The sequence below is a fragment of the Peromyscus maniculatus genome, chromosome 20 (assembly GCF_049852395.1).
Source record: "Peromyscus maniculatus bairdii isolate BWxNUB_F1_BW_parent chromosome 20, HU_Pman_BW_mat_3.1, whole genome shotgun sequence".
NCBI classification, from domain to species: Eukaryota; Metazoa; Chordata; class Mammalia; order Rodentia; family Cricetidae; genus Peromyscus; species Peromyscus maniculatus.
Window position 1 is genome coordinate 35612466 of NC_134871.1, and position 19486 is coordinate 35631951.

The 19486-nt window shown below is 42.1% G+C and overlaps 1 protein-coding gene across 3 annotated transcripts in view; it reads right to left on the bottom strand.

Annotated features, from left to right (window-relative positions):
• Nucleotides 1-15045: 15045 nt before the first annotated feature.
• Nucleotides 15046-19486, bottom strand: part of Kcnq3 (potassium voltage-gated channel subfamily Q member 3) — a 297862-nt gene continuing 293421 nt past the window's right edge. The window contains exon 15 of one of the 3 annotated variants that reach the window (XM_076555984.1): nucleotides 15046-17841. In XM_076555984.1, coding sequence (XP_076412099.1) covers nucleotides 17107-17841 — 735 coding nt within the window. In that variant the 3' untranslated portion in view covers nucleotides 15046-17106. The remainder of the gene's footprint in view (nucleotides 17842-19486) is intronic. The other 2 variants (XM_076555986.1, XM_076555987.1) reach the window with 2 other exon arrangements.

Genomic DNA, 19486 nt, shown 5'->3' on the forward strand with positions numbered 1-19486 from the left:
TCATTTCATTGATTTTTTTTTTTTTTTTGGCCAGTTGTGTTCTATCCTAAGTCTCTGGTCTATCCAGCCTCTGGGTCCTGGCCCTCCTAGTGGTATGAGGGGTGGGGTCCCTCTTGTGGCATGGATCTCAAGCTGGACCAGTCACTGTTTGGCCATTCACACAATTTTTGGTAGGACAAATTACAGGTTATGTGTTGGAGTTGGTGTTCCAATCCCTCTACTGGAAGTCTTGCCTGGTTACAGGAGATGGCCAGTTCAGTCTCCATATCTCCTATTGCCAGGAGTCTTAGCTAGGGTCATCTTTATAGATTCCTGGGAATTTCAATTGCACTAGATTTCTAGCTTGTCCCCAAGATGGCCCCTAATTCCAGTTCTTTTTCTCAGTACTCTCTCCTTCCATCCTCCCTCTACCTGATCCCTCCTGTTCCTGAACCCCCATCCCCTCCTCCACCTTCAATGTCTATTCTATTTCCCCGTTCCAGGAGACCTACTGCCCTCCCCCCAGCTCTCCTTGTTACTTAGCTTATTTGGGTCTGTGGATTGTAGAATGGTTATCCTGTATTTTACAGCTAATATCCACTTATAAGTGAATACATACCATGTTTGTCTTTCTGGGTCTGGGTTACTTCACTCCAGATGATTTTTTTCTAGTTCCGTCCATTTGCCTCTAAATTTCATGAGGTCATTGTTTTTAATAGTGGAGTAATACTCCATTGTGTAAATGTACCACAATTTCTTTATCCATTCTTTGGTTGAGGGACATCTAGGTTGTTTCCAGTTTCTGGCTATTACAAATAAAGCTGCTATGAACATAGTTGACCAAGTGTCCTTGTGGTATGGTGGAGCATCCTTTGGGTAGATGCCCAGGAGTGATATAACTGTGTCTTGAGGTAGATCAATTCCCAAATTTTATGAGGCACCACCATATTCATTTCCAATGTGGCTGTGCAAGTGTGCATTCCCACCAGCAATGGAGGAGTGTTCCCCTTGCTCCACATCCTCTCCAGCATGAGCTGTCACTTGTGTTTTTAATCTTAGCCATTCTAAGATTATTATTTAATTCTTGAAGGTCTCTATTGCACTACTACATTAATTCACATGGTTCTGAAACATGAAGTTTTAAAGCCAGAAGTGTCACTGGCTCACAGAGATCCAAACAGGAGTGGTGACCTTTGTCTTCCCACAGTATGCCCCAGTGCTGCTGTTTCCTCCTTTCCCCTCACTCTGGCAACTGGGCTAGTGATCATAGCTAGAGAGTAGACAATTGGTACTACCTGAACTGTCCTGAAAGTTGTATGTCATGACAACAGGGGCCCTGCTGTTGCTGTCCCCATTCTGCATTTCTAGATCCACTCACTGGCCCATTTTGTGACACCTTAACCATTAGGACCTTGCTGATCATGGGAGGGCTTTTCCTCTCCTTAAAGGCCAATTCCTATTTGCTCAGGAGCATGCTTTGCATTCCCCCAACTATCTCCTCCCTAAAGCACTACTCTTCCCCTAGGCTAGGCTCCAGCAGAGCCCCTTGAAACGATTCACTGAACCTTTAACGTACTTCACATGCTTTGCCAGTTCCTTCCCAAGAAAACCCTAATAACGATTCTTGCCTGTCTGTTCCCTCCTGTTCCCTCTGCTCCTGAATTCCTAGATATACCACATGTGCTTTCCTGCACATTTTGCCATGCCTCCTGCTCTTAAAGCACCTTAAGTAAACTTCCTTTGTGACTGTCGTCTTTCTTGTCCATAAAGGTAGGAAGATGGGGATCTTGAAAAAGCTGCCCCTTCCTATCCTTAAATCAACAATTTTCTCCTCCCTATAAACTCATCCTCATGATCATGCAAATATACTTTTTTTTTAATAAAACAAATGTCTCCTTGTCTCCTCACATCCTTTATATCTCTCAATCTCTTCCTTTTCTTTTATGGCTACCACTCTCAGATGTGTTCTGTTTATTCAGTGCCTCCATCCCTCTCCTTCTCTTAACTTAAGTCACAACAACCAGGAATGACACCAGCATGGGTCCCTGGAATTCCCAGTGGCTGACTTTTTTCTCATACATCTCAGCAGCATTCGGTGCCATTACCTGTCAGCCTTTCCTTGGGATGCCCTGAGCTTGATTTCCTTGGTTTTCTTTATTTTCTTAGGTGTTCATACTCAGTCTACTTTGCTGGTTCCTCCTCATCTTCTTACTCTTAATCTTAGATAGCTCATTTTTCTTTTCTCTATGTTTGGTCTCTAGGTGACACTACCTATGCCTTATGATTTGAAATGTTTCTCATGAGAACTTGGAAAATGATATGAACATATAGATAAGCATTTATATATATACTTATAGATATATATATCTTTGGCCCTGAATAGTCTTCTTTACTTTGCATTCTTTGTGTGAATTTAAACATACATATGCCATGATATGCACAAGGAAGCCAGAGACATCTCAGGTGTCTGTCCTTGCCTTCCCCCTTCTTTGAAACAGGGTCTCTTGTTTTTTTCCCCCCTGAGCATGCTAAACTAGGTGGCCCATGTGCTTCTGGGGATACTCCTGTCCCTGCCTTCCATTTCCCTAGAGTAATGCCCGGAGTACAGATGTGTGATATTATGTTTAGCTTCATGTGGGTTTTAGAGATTCTAACTCAATGATTCTAACTTGATGCTTTCTTGGCCAGTGCTGAACCCATTCAAACATTTCCCTAGTCCTTACAGTCTTCTGCTGGTCTAAGTACTCATGGTTCTCATTTGAATTGTTGCCAACACGATACTGTTCCTGACTGACCTCATTGCTCTTATTTTGTTCCCTTCAGGCAGTTTTAGTAGAGTAGCCATAGAAGTCATTTTCAATATAAATAACATCTCACCATCCTCTACACAGAGTCTTGCACTGAATCCCTCCTGACTCAGAACAAAAGCGGCTAATAGCCTATCAGCCCTCTATGACCTAACCCGCATTACTTCAATTTCCTCTCATTGTCCTCCTGCCTCCGGCAATTCCCTTTGCCTTGAACTCACCTGAGACTGACCTGGCCAGAACCAGAAGACCACCTGCCACCAATGTTTTCAGACCTGATGTGGGGCCAGGACCCAAGACAATCATACTTTTCTTAGGGAAGACACCTTACACGTCCCCAGTGTAAGGAAGCTATTCAGATCTGGGTCAACTGGATGCCTGTGTTCAATGTAGGAATACAGTTTTGGAAACAATAGCAGATTCCCCGGAGCATCTAGGATATGAGGCTCTGAATGGACTATTGCTCCATTTATGCAGATGAAAAAGGATTTTCTCAGGGATATAATTTTTCAGGTCTATCTATCATGCACTTGATACTCATGAGACTGAGGGTTTTGTTGGGGGAATGAGCACATGGCTGCAAGGTACACAATGTTCCCATCAACACAAGTTGTCCATAAACACAAGTTGTTCCCTTGCAGCTAGACACTGATCTAACTGAAGAGCATTAGTGATGGCCCTTGTTCCAAGAGGCTCCAGGCACTAGGTATCCTTCTGGTAAGAATAGTAGTCAGCTTGCCTACAGCTGTCCTACCCTGCCCTTCGACTCTCTCAGAATGGTTCTGTTTGTCTTTGTGTAAGTAGGATTTAAACTGGACCTGTGTGCCACATACTGATAATTCCTGCCCCAGATCCCTTCTGCCTGTCTTCCAAGAGTACACTGGCAGTTGAGGTATATTCTCTGTGCAGACAGTTCTACACCTTCATTGGCCGTGTCTCCCCACTTCTCTACCTGAGGCTCGCAGCACCTTGGAGTTCATTCAGTTGTAGCAGGAGTAACCTGAGTGTGCCCATTTAATATCCAAGGGCAGCCATCACCCAGCAAAGGGTAGACTCTAGTGGGCTCTTGTGTGCATCTGGAACAATTCTTTGGTCCAATTCACATACATTCTCAGAGGGCTTCCTACAAACTAAGCCCAGTCAGTTACAAAGATTAGCGTCCTGGGACCTGCGATGGTACCTGGGACCTGTGAGGGTAGGAGTACTTAGGTTCATGTTAAAGGTTCTGTGCTATTTCTAGCTCTAGGAAATTCTCTTGTCCCATGGTAAAGTCCTGGCCTAATCCTTATATGTGCTCCCTTTATTAACATGTTAACTTCAAAAGAGCCAGGCACAGCAATATATGTCTGCAATTGGGGACAGGACATGCTGGCTAGCCAATCTAGTCAGATCTCTGAGTGCCAGGTTCACTGAAAGAACTGTCTCAAAAATATTGTCATAAGCAATTGAGGAAAATACCTGACATTGCCTTTGTCCTCCACATGCATCTACACACACACACACACACACACACACACAGACACACACACACACACACACACACACACACACACACACACACCTTAACTTCTCTAGTAATAAGGTGAGTTGTTTTTTTTTTTTTTGTAGTGGATCTCAAATTGATACAACCACATACTTTATATTTGCTGGAGAAGCAAAAGGGAAGAGACCGAGTGAGCAGGCTTCAGTCATGGATGTTAACTGATGCAATCCATATCTAGTTTCAGAGATGATTATTCAAGTGACAATTTCTCATGAATTAGTGCCCAGGAATCCAGGTTCTGGAATCAGACATCTTGAGTTTAAATCCTGGTTCTACCTCTGTGATGTTGGGTGAGTGACCAAAGTTTTAGCCTTAGTGCTCCAGTTTACAAAATGGGGCTGGTAATAGTTTCATACTCAAGAAGGTTTGCCGTGCAGAAGAAATGAGACAATTCACAGAAAACAAAAAAATGTCTATGCTCCACAAGTGCTTGGTGGATACTGGCTCTTATTCTCACTATGTCTGACAACACTGAGTTTTGGAGAGGCTTTTAAAGTCCAGCTACGGAGATGAAACAAGACCTGTCATATTGGAGATTCTGATGTCAGCCAAGTTCATTCTGTGGGGCAGGCCAAGAACTGACTTCCAACAAAGACTAACAGACCCAAACACGAGAAGGACAAAGTAAGAAGGGGAGAGAGAACAAGAAACAAAGTTTTTGTTGAAACAGGCTTTATCCTGTTGGGATAATGATGCAGGAGAAACTTGAAGTAATAAAACCCATGCTATAATGGATTTACTAGTAAGCTTGCTTTGGAAACATTGAGTTGCACACTGTAGAATTTAGCCAAAGGAGCACTGCCTCCACTGTGACCAGAAGATAAGTCATACACTTACCAGACTTGTTAGAAATTGTAGGAAAGACAATTTGGGACCTCGAACATAATGAAGTTTGGGTTTTGGTCACCCAGGTTGCTGGCAATTAGGATCTACTCCAATAACAAAAGGAGACAACTGTAGCTAGAGTTTTCCTGCCTTGCCCACAGTCAGGACAAATCTCTATCTCCTGCCAGTCCCACAGCCACTCAGACCCAACCAAGAAAACACAGAGACTTATATTGCTTACAAACTGTATGGCCGTGGCAGGCTTCTTGCTAACTGTTCTTATAGCTTAAATTAGTCCATTTCTATAAATCTATGCTTTGACACGTGGCTCGTGGATTACTGGGCATCTTCACATGCGGCTCGTCCTGGCGGCGGCTGGCTGGCAGTCACTCCTTCTGCCTTTCTGTTCTTTTATTTCTCCTCTCTGTTAGTCCCGCCTATACTTCCTGCCTAGCCACGGCCAATCAGGTTTTCTTTATTGACCAATCAGAGCAACACATTTGCCATGCAGACCATCCCCCAGCACAGCCAAGTGCAGACTATCTCAGACACCTGCATTCAGGCTTGTGGTCCTAATCATCCTCTATGTGGACCTGCTGGGTAAAGCCACGAGGAACCCAAGAATGGGCTCCCACAGGACATACAGAACATCCCACAGCAGACAACCCTGACTGGAAGGGGCCAATGGACCTGTTCCTATATCAAAGAACATGCCAGTAACAGGCAGCTCAAGGGGATTGCACAGGATGACAGCCATCATGAAGCCTTTGTCTGCCATCAAGTCCTGGCTCTTTTCTCAGGAAAGCATAATTCTGCCAGGTGGGCAAGATGACCTTGGGTAACAGCTACTTGAATGACACTGATCTACTTAAAAAAAAATTCTGGCAATAGCTTTGCTGTGTAAATCTCTCATTTGCTCAAATGCCAGGCTTGCAGTCTTAGGAGTCTGTTTAAAATTTTTCAAAGTATGACTTGGAGCAGAGGCCTGAAAGAGATGTAAGGATGACAGTGTATGTGGAATGTAAAACCTAAGACCTACATAAGCCAGTTACATTTTTGGTTTGGGTTCATTCTCTTTTGTGCATTAGCCAGAAAAAAAAAAGTCACATGATATTTTGTTAAAGTGTTTTTTTAAATCAGTCTCTAAATGCTTGGAGTGATTTCTCATGGGGAAGGCATATTAATGTCATAACAATATGGGTGGGAGAGGACACCCAGAGTTGGGAGAGGGTGTTCTAGGTTAGGCATTTTATAAGACCCCTTGGTCTTCTCATCTTCCTTATCACATTTCCCAGATGTTTGTCCCTTAGTGTGGCTCTTTTCCACCCCTCTGGTTTTCTCAAGAGAAAGAAGGCAGCGTTCTCAAGAAGTTAGTCTTTGCTTTACCTGCCTGTCTCCATTTCTCCACACGTTTTTAGCTACAGAAAGATTCCTTAGCACTGATTTCCCCTTTCTTAGTCTATATTGACAGTGTGAAGGCCCTGCTGCCTTGGAGAAGTTACCTACTATGATCATTTCTTGCCACAGGCAACTCCTAGGCCAGTCATGGAGGTGCTGGGGGGAAGGCAGATACTGCAGTAGTGAGAACATCATGAAACAGAACCTAGATTAGGTGTCTGTGCAGGGCACTCAAGGCAAAACCATCAAGTGTTGTTTGGAGGATGAGAGATTCATCACAGACTTCCCCCAAGGTACTGATGTCCCATCAAAGTCTTGGGAATGGGTGTTTCCTTGGCCATGGGAACTCTTGCCTAGAAAAAGCATTTTCAATTAACACCCCGATGTGTCAGGGGAGCTGTCAGCTTCTATGAAGTAGAAGCTATAGGGCATGCTTGTGGAGATGGTGTGCTAGCAGATGGGTGGGAACATGACAGAATACTGAAAGGTAAGGGTAGGGGTGGGGCATGGTTAACTATCAATGATAACTGTATTTTAAAGACAAAAACATAAAATAATTTAAGTCAGTGATTTACAACCTTCCTAATACTGCAACCCTTTATCACAGTTCCTCATGTGGTGGTGACCCCCAACCATAAAGTTATTTTGCTGCTATTTCATAACAGTAATTTGTTACTGTTACATATTTTAATATAAATATCTGCTATGCAGTGTATCTGATATACAATCTCCAAGGGGGTCAGGACCCACAGGCTGAGAACTACTGATAAGATATAGGTGCTCCAGAAGATGAATGACATAGCGTGGTTGGATTTCTATTTCTCACAAGGCCACTGTGTCACAAAGGATGTAGAAGATGGGCAGGAGATGAAGATAAGGAGAAGAGGAATGGAGCAGGTAGCAGGAAGAGAATCATGATGAGCAACAAGGCAGACAACAAGGCATGGTGACCTGAAAAGTCAAGAACAACTCTGAGGCATCTGACTTGAGAACCTGGATGGGACAGTGAGTAGGGAGCAGGACTGTGCAGGGCTAAAGGTGAAGAGTATAGGGTGCAGGCCTGGGATGATGGCCTTTGTTGTTGAGGAGAATTGAGAGCATTGCTCCTTCTGTCAATGATAGGGACTAAGACCACAGGCTTGTCGGTCTTTAATTAGGAGAGAAGTTTTTCTCTTGGAAAGAAAAACTCTGAAAATATAGTCTGAGGATGCTGGTAGGGGCAGAGGTCAGAAAACAGTGTGAGGTTTCAGACCTTAGATATAGGCAGAAGTTTTCTCCAAAGGTGAAGAAGTGACGTGTTCGCCCTGCTTTGTGATCTTTTTGACTTAAGGATAGTAAGTTCCAAGACTGTTAATATGCCTGGAAGGCTTTGTCTTTCTGGACTCATCTGCTCCCTAGTGCTGCATTTCAAGCATACCATCTCCCTTACCCTTGGAATGTTCCCAGTCTCCTCAGAGTATACACACCATTGAACTGCTTACCACAGGCAGAGGACACCATGAAAAAAAGGACTTACTCCAACAGAGCCCACCTTGTCTCATCTCTCAGCACTTACAACCCTCTTCCCATGTGACTTTGCTAAATCACCCTTGAATATTCCATTGAAGATTCATTTTCATTAAGAAGCACTTCTATACTTGTACTATGATCCAGCACCTCTCTTAGTGTGTTCACATACTCGTCTCCATCATTACACATCTCACTTTACTGAGATGATTTTAGTGCCAATGTAGTTCTGCTATTAGGTGGGGGAAATAGTGTACCTTCACTGTATGGCACATGGTAGACCTTCAGTGAATAAGTAATAAGTATTTTTTAAATAGAGCTGAATGGGGTTTGGACATGAAAAAAGCAAGGATGTTATATAAGCAAGGGTCATAAATACATGAGTGTTTAAGGAGACAGAGTTGGAAAGTTGGTCTATACCTTTGTGTACTCACCAATATCTCAATTCACAACTGAGAATTAATATATTCTGGTTTGATTATTTTGAAATGTGCACCACTAATAAGAAGACAACTCTTGCCAGATTCTGCAAATTATTGTCATGTATATATTTATAACTAGTCATTTCTAGGAGTAGTTTCTCATGATGAGCTCTACTAAATACTACAAATCCCAGCATCCCTTTCAGGCTTGTCAATACCACATGACAAAGTCTGGCCAATGAAAATGTGACTAGAAAGGACTAGTCACTGAATCCAGGGCAGTTAGAAAGAGGGTTGTATGACATTTTCCATTTTCTCCTTTTCTGGGTGGGCTTGGTGGTTGAAAAGAACTGGGTTTATTCCTTGCTAGAAGTACCCTAAATCTTTGCATCACTCTTAAGCATTGAGAAAGTCTACAATGGACTTTCATTTGGACAAGAAATAAATCTTGTCCAATAAATCTTGTGTAGGGCTTTTCTATATCGCCAACCAGTGCCTTTGACACTTAGGAATGTAACTCCAAAGAGCCACTCTGAAGCATTTCTAAAACATTTCTCACAAAATCATCGAAACATCTACTTATTAATAAGTGGTGCAATCTTTATTGATTTTGAGATAGAACATAAAAAAATCAGGTAAGAATTGTTTGCATAATATATATGGAAATCAACCTATTAAAGTTGTCAAATATTGGACAGAGCCAGAATATAAATTACACATACAGTTTAAAAATTACAGGAAACCATATTATAAAGAGCACTAAAGGGCACTTGTGGAATAGTTGTGTTCCCGTGTAAGCCAGAATGTGGAGAGCCTACTCATAGCACAGAGACAAATCCAGGGAGCAAGGCACCAGAATTCTATGCCGTAAAAAGGGGTGAAAGAAAATACAACCTAAAATCAAATACAGTGGTTCACATCATTGGAAACCTCAATATGTTCTTCCAGGGTAGGTGTTATCCATCACTGCTACATTAGGAAAAGGGGTTAGAGTATTCTAGCCCATCTGAAGCAAGAGAGGGATTGTTTTTTTAAACAGGAAGGATTGGCAAGTCTGATAATGTGCATCCGTCCTAAGTTGGCTTTTTAGAACCTGGCCCAGGTTCTCTCTCTAACAGCTTACATCTGCTATTTGATTAAAGGGTTGTTCAAATCTTCTACTTAGCCTTCAGGGAGGGCCGAAGGTTGGAGCTAATCTCCCATCCCTGGAACTGGATTCAGAAGGGTAAAGAATGGCCCAGTTAGGAGACCCATTTGGTGTCCATGCAGATTCCTGTTCTCTTAATATTGAGAAATGGAGACATAATTGATCTGCCCTTTTGGCCTCTCAGAGAACACGTTTTAAAGGCTCATTTGTGTCTGCACAATATTTCAAAGCCCTAAAATAAAGATGCAGTCTAGAGGCACAAAATAAGAGTCAACTGAGGCTGGGGCACTTTTGAACTCATTCAGATAAATACAGTGACAGAGGATCTGCGGGGACAGAGAACAAAGGGTGTTTGTGGCAATATCTGTGGCCACCAAACTCCAAGGGCTAATGGACTCCAATGTGAACCCTGTGAATAATTTATGTGGCATCACTTTCTGCCTCTGACAGCTAGATTGTGAAAACATTTAAAGGACCTGCTGAATAGCGGGGGGGGGGGGGGGCAGCTGAAAAAGTCACCCTTCTCTCTGGAACATGGGTGGGCCTGTGATCATTTCACCGGAAAGCTGACTGCACAGAGGAGGGAAATGTCTTCTTAGGGACCGTGAAACCTGACTGGGGAATAGTTCTACTGCCTGGGAGAAATTGGTGTAGGGGCAGAGATAGGATAAGTTTTTGAGGTCCATGGCTTTGTGTAAAATCCAAGCTCTTTCTCTTGTAATATGTGACATCCAGGCAGCTGTCTTTCTCTCAGCTTCAATTTCTGTGCAGCCAATGGCAGTCCTCAAGTGAGCTTGACTTAAGGATGCAGCATGTAGGCAATGTAGAAAACTACATCTCATGCCTGCAACTCCTAAGGACAACTTAGGGGGAGCTGTTCTCCTATCCCAAGACCTCAGTTTTGTAGACAGAGTTGGAGAACAGAGCATTGAAATCAAACTTTCTCTTATTTTCATAACTCTTAGGTTCCCAATTTTAGTTGATATTCCTTAATACTGGGCTAGGTGTGGCTAATTAACTTCAGCCATTCTTGGGTTACATAGATCTGTGTGTATGTATTTTTTTTAACTATGTTAAAAGTTACTATTCTTTCCTGGCACTTACTTAAAACTCAAAGGAGTGCTGTTCAGAGGAGAAAAAAAAAGACTCAGGCAGAATGACAATCTTTAAAATAATTCAGTCAACAAAAGCCATCCTATAAAGTGTCACTTTGCTCATTGATTCTTTCAGGAGCTTTTGGATCAGCCAACCAAGGATTGCTAACACATCCTATCTTACCAGTGGGTTTCATAAAGATTTTGGGGGGAACACTGTCAAATTCTGGCAAAGGTAAGCACGGCCCAGGTGGAAACTCTAGAGACCTGCACATGAGTCATGAAGGCCAGTTTATTCCCTAAAGTGTTATAACAGTTACACAGACATGATATGTTTTTAAGCAGAACTAATTCTAGACAGCTTTTGGCAAAGGTCCAAAGAGTATCTGTCTATGAAATGGCAAGCATGGGTTCCCCTGGGGTAAAGTGAGAAGAACCAGGCATGCTCAGAAAAAACCCAGATATTCCAGTATACAGAGTCACCTTTGGTAGAACTGGAAGTATGTGGCAAGTCAGATTCCCAAAGAAATCAGGTCCTACTTAAATCACATCTATAGAGAAGTCTCATTCAGTGGATCTGTATCTGAGGATACAACCCAAGTTGTGAGTGGAGCTGAATGAGTCCAAGAGATGGACCAATCTTGTGTCCAATCTTGGCACAATAAGACACAGAGCAAGAATAGTCATAAGGGTGGACAGTAGTCATGAACATGGTTAAAAGGTTGGTCTTCTGTCTTTACCTTACCATACTCATCAGCATGAGGGTTCTCTGGGCCCTCTGATGATGAGATAATCAAAAGGGATATCCTTAAGATTAGAGGGCATCAGCCCTATAGGGTGAGGTTCTCAAAAAGTATTTCTGGTTCAGCTGTTTCTCAAGGGAGGCAGGAAAATTTCATTTATCTTCTGGGGTCAACATCTAGACCAGGGGTCAGGAGACCTGAGATCTAGGTTCACTCTACTTGATCATTATTTTAATCATTATGAGATCTGATTAAACCCCTATTCTCTGAGCCTTTATAGTCTGCCCTAAAAAATATGAGTGACCAAGGTCTTGTTCTGCACATTTTAGAATCTGTGAAATTGTGTCTCCTCAATTCTGTGGAACTATATCTGATCCTAGAGGCATACTGAAGTTGAGGCTGCTGAAGGCTGAGATCATATCCACAAGGAAGAATCTGAACAAGTTTTGGCCCTCTTCCTGAAGGTATCCCATTCACAGAAAGGGCACTACTGGTAGCCTTCATGCCACAGTTGACTTTCCTTTCATATTAAATTAGTTCTCTTTGTCTATATCTCCTATAAGTATTTTTTTTAGAGAACACTGCTACATCTGCCACTGTTTAATAGAATCAGCTACCGAGAATCAGCATTCTTAATGCTCCTTTCAATATTCCTTATCTCCCACATTTTGATGGGAAAGAATTCATGTTGTAGACAGTTACATGGTTAAAGAGCAACTGAAAAAAATACCGAGTTTTATCATGCTATAATTTGGATTATATTTCTACCAGTTTTTTTTTTTCCCTAAAAAATATTTTCTGGTGTAAACTAAAGAGTCCATAGGTAATATAACTAATCAATGTTATGGAGTCTATACATACTGTAAAAACAGACATAAATAATCATTAACAGTTTTGGTATGGACCAGTCACTGTACTAAGGGCTTTATACATAGTTGATTGTCTCACTTGAAATTTACAATAGAATGAAATGGTTTTGAACATCCCAAAACTAAAATTTTTATACAAGTCATCTCAATATCCCTTTCATATGTTTGACAAGGTCATTCACTCCGTGGTTTCAAAAACTACGAAAACTTCATAGGTATTCTGGTCCTTAACATTTCTAAAGCTGAGAACTACTGAGCTGCTACCTGCTGCCCAGTTTAGGGTATAGATGGCTCAGTTTTGAACTGGGTAAAAGCAGCACGAGACTTTTGAATTTTTTTTGGGGGGGCGGAATGCAGAAAGCATATGTAGGTTAAAGTTCATGCTGGAAATAGCATGCTTTTGAAGACAACTGAAGATAAATTCTTAATAACAACCCAAAACGCCAAATCAAATAAAATCTCTGTGGTCCTGGATGACTTAGGGACATATTCATGAGAACCAAAGAGTGTCTATCTTATGCAGCAGCAGCTGGGGGGTAGCAATGGATTGTGGGAATCAGGCTCTATCTGGCAGCCTTGTCAAAAGTATAGTTGACTTCTGAGATCCTTTCTTCTCTTTCCTCCAAAGATTCTGCTCTGCAGGTTCCCATGGGCAGAGTGATTACCTTCTTTTCAAATAGATGTTGTGCCATGACCTGCACCAGCCACTTGTTGGTCAATGGGGTGAAACAGATGCCTCAGCTACTTGTCAGGCCTCCATTGAGGCAGGGATATAAGTGAGAAAGCTAGTTCCTCCAGGAACCTTCCCATGTGCTTACACCACTTATTTGGTGTTACAGAGCCCAGAACAATGAACTCAAATGTAAAGTCCCCATTCAATGAACTTTGTCATCCCTGAGGTGACAGGATCCTTGTCATCTTGATGCATGCTTTTGTTCCTCCTTTCTTCTGTGTTGAACTTTCAGTTCTCCCTCTGAGAAGCATTCCTATTGGCAGACGGTTCTCTGCCGCTACCAAATCAGGTAGGAAGAGGATAAAAGGATCATTTTTAGTTGAAACCACCAGCTGTCTTATAGCAGAATCCGGCTTTCTGATCTCCCAATTTCTGTTGAACAATCCTTGGTGTTCAGTGATACCTAGTAAATCTTGCTAAATGAATAATCAAATAAATGCTTTGTTATTACAGCTTAGAGTAGCATAAAATGATGAGAATGATTTTGGCAAATTGTGAGTAGATTCTCTCATGGTATGTTTTCTAATGGTGCTTACTCTTGAGCTACAATGTCTGGAAACAGCTTTGTACAGAAATGACATAAGATGCATAATTGTTGGTTAATTAGTTTGGTTTTACCTATACACTTTGGTGTTTATTTACTTCTTCATAAAAATAAGATTTTAAAACATCAATGTCATATCTAGTAAGTCTGAATTCTAAGTTTTAAAAATAGTTATTGAAGAGAGCTTTCTCAATTCAATATTTTCTTTTTCTCCCTTCCTCAATTCCAGTTTTTGTATGGTTTTAGTATTTGCCTGTATAATATTTAATAGTCAAAACTTACACTTAAATTCACTTTTATTCAGCCTAATAGAATTACTTTTAATTAGCATTTATAAATTGGTTCTTCTTACTCAGTTTTATCTTGCTAAAATATGTCTCCCTAGTGTGTGTGTGTGTGTGTGTGTGTGTGTGTGTGTGTGTGTGTGTGTGTGTTGTGTTGTGCTATGCTAGGAATCAAAGCCAGAACTTTCTGTATGGTAAGCAAGTACTCTACCACTGAGTTATATCTCCAGTCCTACTTCTTAAAAATTTAAATATATTGAATTTTAAAACATGGCAGCCAAATATATATAATGAGATCATCCTTTTACCTGAGAAAACTATTCTCAGTTTTTGTGAGGGAATTAATTTGTCAGTTTTTCTGCCAAAACTGCTGCAACTTCCTAAGCAAGCTGCAGAGCTACTGGTTTGATTTCGGGTACATGCTATCCAATTCTTCTGGATTATTCTGTCCTTAGATTCTTTTGTCTTGGTTTACAAAAGATCTTTATGGGACACACACTGTCATTTCAACCCCAGGACTAGAACTTCTGCATCCTCAGTGCTAGCCATGGTGACCATATAGTGTTCAACAGGTTCAGATGAGTAGGTTTGGTTTGCTAGTCTAGAATTATTTAAAAGAATATTACAGCAGAAGGACTCCAGATCATCTTTCTCTGTTTGTTTTCTTAGATGGGAAAGATCAGCTCTTAAGGCTCTTAGCATTAGTCCTTTACACAATATGTAAAATTTGCTTGTGCCTATCTGATACAGACAACTGACTAGACATTTACTAAGTCGATAATCAACACAACACTAAGTCTTGCCCCTCTGATTTTGAATCATCAGGACAACAAGACTGCTCACTTATAGCTTGCTTAGAAAACAATGCAAGCTCTAGTTCCAAGAATTCTTGACCAAGAACTCCAATGAACTCCTGAAGAAATGCAGCCATATGTAACATACTGATGCTAGGAAGTTCTGAAAGAAAGTTAATATGTTAGGAAAAACCATGTGGTGCATATTGTTCTCTAATTTCCACCCCTCCAATAACTCATGCACATAAAGAAGGATAGCGTATGTTAGGTGCTAGATAGCACAGCTATTTCTGGTGAAAAAATTCTAGGAAAGTCAGATTCAAGACACAAGTCCTTAGGAAGAAGCATATGTTTTCTTATAGTCCCATGGCACCACTGAGGTTATATTGAAAGGACTGGGGGAACAGGTCCACAGCCTGTGTCTTTCAGATTGCTAGAAAGTCAATTTGAAAACCATAAGGGAAGACTTTACATCCAATGTGTGTGATTGTATTAATATATTGCCTGCCTTGGACTTAATAGTCATTATCCATATATTCATTCATGACACCATCCAAGAAGACTATTCCACTACCATTGACAGTGCTTGCCATCACTTATGGAATTGCATGCTTTGGATTTAAGTACCTATCAACACGGGACAAGATTTCATCATTACTTATTCTCAGCCCTTCATACAGGACCAATCGGCATGTGGGTTGAAAGAAACCAATTGCTGAGGGATCTTTACCCAACACAGGGTAGAAAACTAGCATTAGGAATTTATGAAACCATCAACCAGATGTCTGCCATGGTATCTATGGATCTTGAAAACACAGCAACAGCATTGGCAGCAGTTGCATATAAATACTTACTTAGGGTATTTCTATCACCTTGATGGTCACCATGGCAATCATTTAAAACCAGTATTTAGATACATGAAAAGACTGAGACACTAATGCTGTGGCATTGTGATCTAGCAAGAGTAGGCAAAGTCCAACCTTATTCATCAGAGGTTTTCAGCAAGTAGCAATATTTCCCAAGAGGCCACAGGGTGGCTTGTGCTTAACATCAATCCTTCTGCAGCAGGGCAGGGATTTCCAGGCTATTGGCTAACACTTCAGCAGCTCTTATGATTTTTTATGGTTCTAGTATTTTCACTAAGAAAATCTGGGGTAGTAAAAGTGGTTGATTCTGGGAATTCTTCCTACTTGTATATTCATAACTAGTTTCTATTCCCCACCCTGGATCCCACTTGTAAAACACCAAGTGAGCATGCTTTGTAGTCAAAGCAGACATCCTCCTCATTTTGAATAAAGAGTGGAAGTTATAACCCATAGACAAAGAGCGCTGGTGTCTTGGCATGATTTCTGGATCCCAGTGTGCAAATGGGATAGTGTGAGGGGAAACTCGGGCAAGCAGGGAGCCAGGTGGAGGCTTTGAGTCTTTACTCTCCACATGACAACCAAGTGTCTCAAGGAATGTCACTTGACTTGTGCCCGAATTTCCAACTTTTAAATAGAGGACTTGGAAAGATAATTGCTCTTGATTCTAATTTCCAATTTGGATTCAAGTACAGGCAGAAGAATGAGTTGGAATCTTATTTTGAAGACACCAAATATAGCTCCTGCCTAGAGGGACACCCCACTTCTGGAAAATTTCATTATCTTTGGCTACATAAATTGGGAACTATTTTTCTGTGTCTGTGGCAGGTGTATAAGAGTTCTCCTCACCAATCCATAACACATATGATGTTATATTTTGGATCACCAACATCTTACAGATGAGTAAACTGAGGCACAGTACTGAACAACAGTAGACCAAGTGCCCTTGGGAGCTTTTAAATAATTTTTCCAGCCTTCCATTAATGAAATAATTTTGAAAAACTTGGCTTTGGGTATTGATTGACTGTCTTGTCCCAGTGGTCCTCCTGTTTGCTCAGTAGACAGCCTCATTGGAATGCAGTATGTTTTGGTTGAGAAAAGTATTCCCTTGCTTTAGAGAACAGTTGATTAACTGGAGCATTTTATACAAAGGAGAAGTGAGCCTAGAAACAACTTAAATTGTGCTCCCAGTTTATCCAAATTAAAACCCAAACCAGCCAACCAAACAAATAGCACAGCTCATCAATAAGTCTCCCTGTACTTGTTCAATCATGGTTAAGAGTAAGAAGAGGAGATTAATGTGTATCTAGAAGAGACTAACGGCGCCGTTTATATAGTGTCAAGTCATGCAAACCATGCTGAAAAGGAAGCGACTCTGTTGCAGTGACACAGGAGGGAGGAAGGCTGTGAGAAGCCCCCGCTTGCAGGGGGCGGGGGCACTGCGCACATGCATGCGCCTGACACAGCCGCTTACACCATTGTGAGTGCTAGGTGTGAGAGTAAGTGAGCTGTACAAAGTCTGTCTACAGTACCCGGAGTCAGCCAGTGACCCCTTCTAAGTAGGCTTGTTGGAAGGGGTCCATATGGAATCCGAAATGCCATCCCCGGTGGATGACATAGGCATGGAACCACTGGGCGTGAAGGGGTCTGTGTCGGTGTCCGTCTCCCCCTCAGCCAGGTACCTCTTCTCCCTCATCCAGCTCGATCCCCCACTGGGGCCAAACAGATAATCGTCTCTGTCCTGGGAGATGCTGAAGCCACTTGGAGACCGCTCCAGCTCCTCGTGGTTGACGGACATGAGGGACAGAGGCGTGTCGCTGTCCCTGGTGATGCTGCGTCTCTGGCAGGGCGGGATGTGGTCTGAATAGGGGCCTTGCGGTTCCGTCTGGGAGTGGTAGCTCACACGGGAGTCCAGAAGAGTCAAGATGGGCAGAACTGTGGGCCTCTCTGCATATGTACTTCCCGAGGAGGGAAGGGTGGCCTGAGCCTTTGAAGAACTGGGTGCCCCTCGGGTCAGGTTCACAGGTTCATGTGAAAAAAACCCATAGGGGCCGACTCTGTCGATGGGCACCTGGTGGAAGCTGTAGGGTGGGTCTGGGGGGCCTGTCTCTGAGTAGTTGCAGATGATGGTTTTCAAATCAGAGTACCTGTTGTCCTCTTTCTTCTCCCCTTCCGCTGGGGAAGAGGCCCCCTTAGTCGGGTAGTACTCTGTGACATGCACCTGCAGGCGTTCCATATGCTGCATGTGCATGTCCACAAGGAAGTCCAGTTTCTTCCCCATGTCATGAACCTGGAAAACACAAGCACCTGGAATCACCGCTCCTCAGCATGCGGGGGGGGGGGGGGCGGTGAGAGTAACAGTCACTAAACCATTGCTTCTCAGAAGGGATGTTCTGCAAGTCTTAGTAATAGCAGCAACTCTAACTGCCTCCAAGCCTTCTGCTAGGAGGTCCCATATACACAGTAATGTTTATCTAGAAATACACAGGCAAGGATGTCCCCTGGAGTCAAAGATCAGAAACCCACAGACAGCTTGAAAATAAGTGTTACAGGCTTTCATTATCCCCCTGGAAGAGGTGATACTATTTCAGTCAAGGAATGGGGTCTTTGTTTTTTTGAGACTTTCCTTATATGCAAGCATACAGGGAGGTTGATAGTGTCTGTTATTGATACCCAGTGACGTAAGTTCTGGAGGACAGTGTTAGCATTAATGGGGCTTTACAGTCCTAGAGACCCAACAGGGGCCCTCAGGAAATGATAGAAGCTGCTTCTGTGTTGGTCATGGCATTCCTAAATTTGAGTGTTTGTGAGAACAACTGTACAACTGTGTGCACATCTGTGTGTGATAGAGATGTTCCTTCCCTGACAATTAATATTTGGCTATTTACACAAGTCTATACACCTTTGTGTGTGATATTCCCCCTCAGACACCCTGCAGTTCACTAAATCAGGTAAGTAAAGAACCTCATTGGATGGATGGGGTTGTGAGACTCAGGACAGATCACAGATAAGGTATATCTGAGCCATGGTTGTAAGGGACACGTAGGCACCAGCTATGGGACTTTATTTTATGCACGTTACTGACTTACTTAATTTTTACAACCTTACTGTGAATGCTATTGTGATGTCTGTTTCATAAGAGATGACTCAGTGACCAGAGAGATGACAACTTGTGAAAGGTCACAGAGCTAGGAAATAGAACAAGGATTATAAATTAAAATTTAAAAATAAGAAGCAACAGACCAATCATTGAGCTTTGCTTCTATTTCCCCTACATGGATCTAGATTTGGGTGATGGATAAAAGAATCGACATAAGTCCTGGAGGGAACTGATAGAGCCATTTACCTAGTGGACTACAGAGATGAGCTACACGGGATCAATTGAGTGAACCTCTCTTTGTACCCTGAATGGCCCTTACCCATAACTTAGCTCCCTGCCAGGCCTTCTCATGAAGGTCACCCACAGATTGGAACTAGAGCAAAAGAGAACAGAAAGGAACGTGAAACTATGGGTACAGAAGCGACATCAGTTAAGGGACTATCACGAAGCATCTGGACAGCAGTGACCATCTATCTGTTGACGAGTCACTGTACACCAGCTAACATTCTAGGTAATTCACATGTGTCAGTAATTATATGTATTGTAATCAATTTAATCCTTATAGCAACTTTATGATGTATTTAATCCCCTGTATGGCAGACAAGCAAATCTGAGGCTCACAACAGTAATTAACTTGCAGGTGACCATCCAGCCAGTAAAAGTGAAACTAGGGAATTAATTTCCATATCTTTCTTTTTTTAACTTGTAGTGGTAGGTGATATTTCTAATGCCTTATCTCCATATGAAAAAAAATGGAATCTGAAAATAAGTACTATAGAGTTGGAAGGATGGCTCAGCAATTAAGAGCAAGTGTTGTTCTTGCGTTCCACCACCC